The sequence below is a fragment of the Bufo gargarizans genome, chromosome 6 (genome assembly GCF_014858855.1).
Source record: "Bufo gargarizans isolate SCDJY-AF-19 chromosome 6, ASM1485885v1, whole genome shotgun sequence".
Taxonomy (NCBI): Eukaryota; Metazoa; Chordata; class Amphibia; order Anura; family Bufonidae; genus Bufo; species Bufo gargarizans.
In genome coordinates this window covers 319249882-319257829 of record NC_058085.1, presented here as the reverse complement: position 1 = coordinate 319257829, position 7948 = coordinate 319249882, and the positions used below count along the sequence as shown (strand labels likewise).

The following is a 7948-nucleotide window of genomic DNA, read 5'->3' as shown; positions in this document are numbered from 1 at the left end:
AGACTTGTAGTCCTCCCACAGTTGTATAATCTATAAAGGACAATGCTTTCTCATTGCTTCCCCATGACCACAACCATCAATGAATGCTGCGCTGTCACGCCTATTGAGTCATTTATGATGTGGCGTGAACAAACTGAAAAACTCTGGGAAAACGCATTCTCAGGGATGCAGGATTGTAGAAATTAGCAGATTTGCCGTTTAGTTGAAAGGAAAAGCTGGATGATCTCTGTGAGAGCTGTAAGGCTCATATTGGTTGTCACCCAGCTTTCCCAGAACCAAATATAACTGAAAAATGACTATATACAAAGCATGGCTCAAAATTTGATGAAGATTTTATTATTTTATTTTTGTTAAAAAATTTAGATTTTTTTTTTGCACTGGTCATGATGTCATTTTACAGGAGTCACTTTCGCAGGGTACTGTCTCTTTAAGAGAAAGATGACAAAGACACCCAATAGGCGCTGCTTGTGCAAGGTACAGTGTGCTGACGGCACATGCCTGAACCAGCAGAACTGGCTTGCCCACAAAGAGGAGTGGCACAGAGAGTCATTGATCTCCTGTAATGCTCTCATTTCCTCCTGTGCTGGTTCTCCCTCCTGTATGAAGGTATGCAGTATTTATTTAGAGGGCAGAGAGTATTGTAGGTCGAGGCCTCCCTGTGGGTTGTGATACACTCCACTGTGTAGCTGCACTGGAAACTGAGCCTGCATCTCATTGTTACCTGTGAGGGTGGGAAGACTTCGTCAGCCCGGGAGAGGCAGCTGCCACATCAGCTAACGGCATCTCATGTAATTCTATCCGGAAAACCAGAAACCAGTGGAAACTAAAAAATAAAAAGACTAGAGAACTTCCAGTTCCAGTGACGTTCCATCACTGCTCCTGTGGATTCCAGATGCCTAGCAGCAATGTTTTCCTATAGCAATGGATGAGATTATGGACAGAACCTGAACACTGACCTTTAATTTTGCATGGAAGCCATTGACCGGTGACCATCAGGATGCTGCAGTCCGTTGCGAGCAGTCGCTGCATGCGGCTGATTGACAGGAACCGTCCGGCCTGGTATTTTGGTTTTCTGGTGGTCAGTTACATCCTCTATCTGATATTTGGGGCAGCGATCTTTTCCTCACTGGAGTTGCCCTATGAAGACCTGCTCCGAAGGAAGTTGTTGGAGGTGAAGCGACAATTCTTAATTGAGAATGAGTGTATGTCGGAGGGGCAGCTGGAGGTGTTTTTGGACAAGGTCCTGGAGGCCAACAACTATGGGGTGTCCATACTGAATAACGAGACTAGGAATTGGAACTGGGATTTTATGTCGTCGCTGTTCTTCGCCAGTACGGTATTGTCTACCACAGGTAAATCAATGAACATGGTTATTTGGTAAAATTTTTACTGAATCCCTGACCCCCAACCACCCCTCCCTCCTATAACTATAATTTCTGCATCCCTAATCCTAATCGCCCAGTGACCTAACCTGACAACCTAACCCTACATAATACCCAACTCTCCATCTAGAAAACTGTACTCTGAGCCCTAAAACTTTTAAGCCTAATTTCTTTAATTTAAGCTCTAACTTTAACCCCTAGCACTAATCCCTTAGGGTCCATTCACACGTCCGTAGAATGGGTCCGCATCTGTTCCACAAATTGCGGAACGGGTGCTGACCAATTAATTCTCTATGGGGCAGGAATGGATGCGGACAGTACACAGTGTGCTGTCCACATCCGCATTTTCGGAGCACGCCCCAGATCTTCCGGTCAGCGGCTCCGGAAAAGAATTAAACATGTCCTATTCTTGTCCACAATTGCAGACAAGAATAGGCAGTTCTATGGGGGTGCCGGCCGGGTGTATTGCAGATCCGCAATACACTACGGATGTGTAAATGGACCCTTAAAGTTATTTAAAAAAAGTCATGACAGGATTTGTCATAAAACCAAGATCTACTCACCTATTATACTATATGTCATTCACAGGTCCAGGCCTCCACTTTGTTGGTTTGGCTGCAAAGATGTGCCAGTATACAACATGTGACTGCTGCAGGCAATCACTGGTCAAGTACCATACATCACCAAGGTCAATGATTGGCTGAGTGGTTTCAGGTTATACAGGCAGGTCATCAATGCAGCCATGAAAGTGCTGCAGAGATGGAAAGGATTGGAACGGCAGGGCTGGTGGGGAAATACTTGAGTATATGTTCTTTTATTATTTTATTAGACACTTACTGCCTAGGGTGACATTAAAGGATTATGGCTAGTGGTTAAAGTTACGATTTAAAGGGGTTTTCTGCTTTCTCCATATTGATGACCTATCCTCAGGACTGGTCGTCAATATCATATAGGCACCCCTGCTGATCAGCTGTTTGAAGAGAAGGCTGCGCTCCTGTCAGCACTGCATTCTCTTCACTACAGCTCCTTCATCCTATTCACTTCAATGGGACAGAATGTAACTACAATTGCTCTGTATGTACCATTCAAGTGAATGGGACAGCAGAGTTGTAATTACACCTGCTCATTGCTGCAATGTTGAGCAGGTAAACAGTGAAGAGAAGGCAGCGCTGCATTCTCTTCAAACAGCTGATCAAACGGGGTGCTGGGAGTCGGACAACCGCCTATCTGATATTGATGACTTGTTCTGATGATAGGTCATCAATATGGGGAAAGCAGAACACCCTTTTAAGCTCTAACCTTAACCATTAGCCATAATCCTTAAAGTACTCCCTAGGAAGTAAATGTCATAAAATAAAATAATAACATATAGGCCCCATGCACACGGCCGTGTTTCACAGCCGTGTGCGGGCCGTGGAACCGCGGCCTGGATCCCTCCTGAGAGCAGGAGCGCACGGCGTCACTGGTTGCTATGACGCCGTGCGCCCCCTGCTGCCGGCACAGTACAGTAATACACTGGTATGATCTATACCAGTGTATTACTGTACTGTGCCGGCAGCAGGGAGCGCACGGCGTCATAGCAACCAGTGACGCCGTGCGCTCCTGCTCTCAGGAGGGATCCAGGCCGCGGTTCCACGGCCCGCACACGGCTGTGAAACACGGCCGTGTGCATGGGGCCATACTCAAATATTTCACCACCAGCCCTGTGGGTCCAATCCTTCCTGGTTTTGTGGGGAAAGCAGAAAACTCCTTTAAAGGGCTTCTGTCACCCCACTAAACTTTTTTTTTTGCTTACTTATAATCCCTACACTGTGATTTTTGCCTACATGATCTAATGAATCATTTTGGTCCTGTAGATTTTGTTAAAAACATGCTTTTAAAATATGCAAATTACCTTGCTACCAGCAAGTAGGGCGGCTACTTGCTGGTAGCAGCCGCATCCTCCGATCCTAAAGACGCCCCCTCCGCATTGTGATTGACAAGGCCAGGGAACGGAATCGTTCTCTGCTGGCCCTGCCTGTTTGCATTCAAAATCTGACGCCTGTGCTCCATCCTCAATGCGCCTGCGCCGATGACGTCACATCTACTTCCGGCGCAGGCGCATTGAGGATGGAGCGGCCGAGCGAGTGGCCGCCTCTCAGGGCGCCTGCGCCGATTGAAGACGGGTACGGCCGCGGCGCAGGCGCCAGATTTTGAATGCAAACAGGCAGGGCCAGCAGAGAACGATTCCGTTCCCTGGCCCTGACGATCACAATGCGGAGGGGGTGTCTTTAGGATCGGAGGATGCGGCTGCTACCAGCAAGTTGCCGCCCTACTTGCTGGTAGCAAGGTAATTTGCATGTTTTAAAAGCATGTTTTTAACAAAATCTACAGGACCAAAATGATTAATTAGATTATGAAGGCATAAATCGCAGTGTAGGGATTGTAAGTAAGCAAAAAAAAAAAAAAAGTTTAGTGGGGTGACAGAAGCCCTTTAAGTTAAAGGGATTATCTTTTGACTAATGTAAAAAATAAAAATCAGACATCATATACGACATCAAAATTTCCTTTGAACAAATCTAGAACCAGCCTGTACCTCACATGGATCCAGAAATCTCCCCATTCATTGCTCTGTTGGATTTATATCAAGCTGACAGCTCAAGAGGAGTGTATTTTCTGCTGCAGCTAAGAGGGCGTGTCCATGCTCTCCCTATCACAGCTCAGGAGGCGTGTCCATGCTCTCCCTATCACAGCTCAGGAGGCAGCTGAAGGATGAAACTGAGCATGTGCGGCCCTCTCAGTGAGCAGGTCAAAGAAATAAGAAAAAAAAAAAAGCAGGTGGCGCTGTACAGATACATTTTATGGAATAACGCAGTAGCTATGCCGAATTTTTAATTACATACATGTAGATCAAGGTGTTGGTTTGAAAACTGTAGAATATTTTTTGTGGGACAACCCCTTTAAGTTTCGGTTTAAAATATGATGAGAGGGCTTGGTTTAACAGGAAATCTGTCCCAATGTTCTTCATCTTTTAAAAAAAAAATGTTGTAGAAATAGTTTTAATGAAAACTTTCCTGGGGCAGCCAAATTGAAGGCATATTTTTGCATCCTGTATAGGTCCATCCATTTATGGGTAAGGCTAATCAAGCCCCACCATTTTCAGCCTACAACAGCCCAAATAACTGATACTAATATAGATGTTACACGCATGCCGATAGCGCTCTATAACAGCTTTGGTAACTATGGCAACCAGCCATCTGGTGCTGTCACTCAATTCAGTTCTGCACTTCTGTCTCTGTACTTCGTCAAAGGGGTTGTCTCATTTCAGCAAATTACATTTATCATGTAGATAAAATTAAAACAAGGCACTTACTAATGTATTGTGATTGTCCATATTGCCTCCTTTGCTGGCTGAATTATCTTTTCCACCACACTATACACTGATAATACCCAGGGGTTATTACCACCCTGCAATTCAGCACTGGTGGCAATGCTTGCACCCTATAGAAGAAAGCACTGGCCTCTGGTGGCCAGGACCATGGGAGCATGCACGCACGACCACTGCTGCTGGATTGCAGTCTGATTGTAACTCCTGGATATGAGCAGTGTATAATGTGATGGAAAAAGAATCAAGCCAGAAAAGGAGGCAACATAGACAATCACAATACATTAGTAAGTTCCTTGTATTAAAGGGGTTGTCCAAGTTATATTTATTGATGACCTATCCTCAGGATAGGCCATCAATATCAGATCGGTGGGGGTCCGACACCCGGCACCCCCGCCGATCAGCTGTTTGAAGAGGAGGCACGCACCGTGCCAGCGCTGCCTCCTCTTCACTGTTTACCTTCTCGCCGTTGCATCTGCAGTGGTGAGCAGGTGTAATTACACCCAAGCCGTCCCATTGAAATGAATTGGACGGTTAGGTGTAATTACACCTGCTCGCCACTGCAGATGCAACGGTGAGTAGGTAAACAGTGAAGAGGAGGCAGCGCTGGCACGGCACGTGACTCCTCTTTAAACAGCTGATTGGCGGATGTGCCGGGCGGATGTGCCGACTGGAGATCTCTGAATAGTCAATGTGACTACAGCAGTTAAGGGGGTTGTCCACGTTATATTTATTGATGACCTATCCTCAGGATAGGTCATCAATATGAGATCGGTGGGGGTCTGACACCCGGCACATCCGCCAATCAGCTGTTTAAAGAGGAGTCACGTGCCGTGCCAGCGCTGCCTCCTCTTCACTGTTTACCTACTCACCGTTGCATCTGCAGTGGCGAGCAGGTGTAATTACACCTAACCGTCCAATTCATTTCAATGGGACGGCTTGGGTGTAATTACACCTGCTCACCACTGCAGATGCAACGGCGAGAAGGTGCCTCCTCTTCAAACAGCTGATCGGCGGGGGTGCCGGGTGTCGGACCCCCACCGATCTCATATTGATGACCTATCCTGAGGATAGGTCATCAATAAATATAACGTGGACAACCCCTTTAACTGCTGTAGTCACATTGACTATTCAGAGACCTCCAGTCTGGCTTTAAATCATGGTCCACAGCACTGCTCTGAGCTGTGGCTATCTCGTCTCATGCGTCAAACTGTTCTGAGCTCTCACTGACCTTCTCCTTACAAAATAGTTCCAGTGCTCCTGTCTACAGAGCTACAGAGGATGCTTGATGGCCAATTCACACCAATACAGACACTGGATCTCTCTCCTTTAGTTCTGCACACTGGTATCTCTCTCAGGGAGATGCTACTGGTTATCACTAGAATGTATGGACTCAAAGGAGAACCTATCCTGCCCCCCAAATCATTCATAGGACCCAAGTCCACCACCAAAACAACCCTTATACTAAGCCTAACACACAAGACACCACAGAACACCTAGTAATAACTCACACCTATGACAATGTACTTTCCTAAACACTAGTTTTCATCTGTCTCAGGGTCGCAAGACCTACTGATGTGACCAAAACCTCCCAGGAGCCCACACATTCTGGGCTTTACCCACTTACATGCTCCTGAACGGACCTTCCAAGCCTTGGCACATGACAACAGGTCCTTCAACAGTCTCTCTTGCAACAGTAGATTACCCTGTCCCAGTTTATATGCAGGGCTGAGAAGTTTACTAGAGAGAACAGGAAATATCTGCTTATTGTGACTGCTCTAGTAGTTAGTGTAAAAAACGATGTAAGCATGTGTTTTCACTGCCTGCCTTGTGAGAGATCTGAGAAGATCGGATAGACTTGCAGCACGTGAGTCTATCTGACAGGTCTTTCTGTGTTTCCTTTCTGTTTGTTGTTGTGGGCAGGATCCTACCTCTCCACAGGTTCTGCTCGTTAGCTGTTTAGAGGCTCTATTTAAGTCCGCCTCTTACTGCTGACTTTGCAGTTGATATTTTCCTTCTGGAGTTCTATACTGGTTGTTTGCGGATCCTCTACTTCCCGCTCGTCTCAAGCTAAGTCCTCCTGTTTTCATCTTTGTGCGTGTGTTGCTGCTAGGTCTCAGGGAGACACTGGTCCCTTCACAGTGGAAGGTACCGGCTGTCCCATTCCCCTATCTCTAAGTTAGGGTTTGCTACAGTGTCAACAGTGCTTAGGTTCCAGCGTATGAGTTTATTCACCATCAGGACTTTCTCATACTGTCAGCAGTCAGAGAGAGGCTCGGGGATTGTTAGGAGCTTAACATTCCCTCCTCCCTAGCTTTGGGGCCTAGTCTGTTTACCTGTTGCTGTTTGTTTTCTTGGTGTTCCTTTTATCCCCCTTTGCCGTGACAGTGTTATTTGGAGCTCAGAATATACCAAGAAGACTCGCCAGGGTTTAAAAAAAAAAAAAGGAAGAGTACAAATATTGGTTTCACGTACCCATATATCACATCCATACCCAGGGGTGCACCTAGTCTTTCTGCTGCCTGAGGCAAAAAGTAAAACTGTGCCCCCCCCTCCCTACTGTTAAAGGCATACTGTGATACAGTTGACTATAGAGAGATTTCCCACGGCCCTGCCACTGCCCCCACTTCTCTCTATGTCTCGATGCTTGAGGCAATTGCCTCACCTGGCCTCATTGGAGGTGCACTCCAGTCCATACCCCTTGTGGAATTAACTCTTTACATTAAATAACAATTATATCATACTTCTCAACATTTTAGTTATCAAATTTGGGGCATGAAAGCCCCACTCTCAGAAACACCCGCTTACATTGGCCCTGCCCATTTCCATCCCAAGGCAACCCAAATTTGCTGGGACTGTTTCTGAAAACTAGGGGCAGTCGCTTTAGATTTGGGACAGTTGACAACTAGGTTATATTAATATCATATCACAAAAAAATGTACAAAAAATGTATATATTTAATAATAGCAATTTTATTAAACTTTCTAGTGATACATTTCCTGTAAAAAGTTGAGGAACTTTGCTGTTTTTTGCAAAAAAATTTACGTTATTTCTCCAGAGCCAGAGCTACACTGAAGTACTTTTTATACTTGGAAGCCAAAAGCGCTTAGGGTGGGTTCACATCAGCGTTAAGTATTCCGTTATGGCTTTCCATTATACCATGGTTATAACGGAAAATAACAGAATCCATAAGACGGAAGTT

General features: G+C 45.7%; 1 protein-coding gene across 1 annotated transcript in view; it reads left to right on the top strand.

Moving 5' to 3' along the window:
- Positions 1-528: 528 nt before the first annotated feature.
- KCNK1 (potassium two pore domain channel subfamily K member 1) overlaps positions 529-7948 on the top strand; it is a 34389-nt gene continuing 26969 nt past the window's right edge. Inside the window, exon 1 of the mRNA XM_044297240.1 lies at positions 529-1352. Within this exon, the coding sequence (XP_044153175.1) occupies positions 998-1352 (355 nt within the window). The 5' untranslated portion in view covers positions 529-997. The remainder of the gene's footprint in view (positions 1353-7948) is intronic.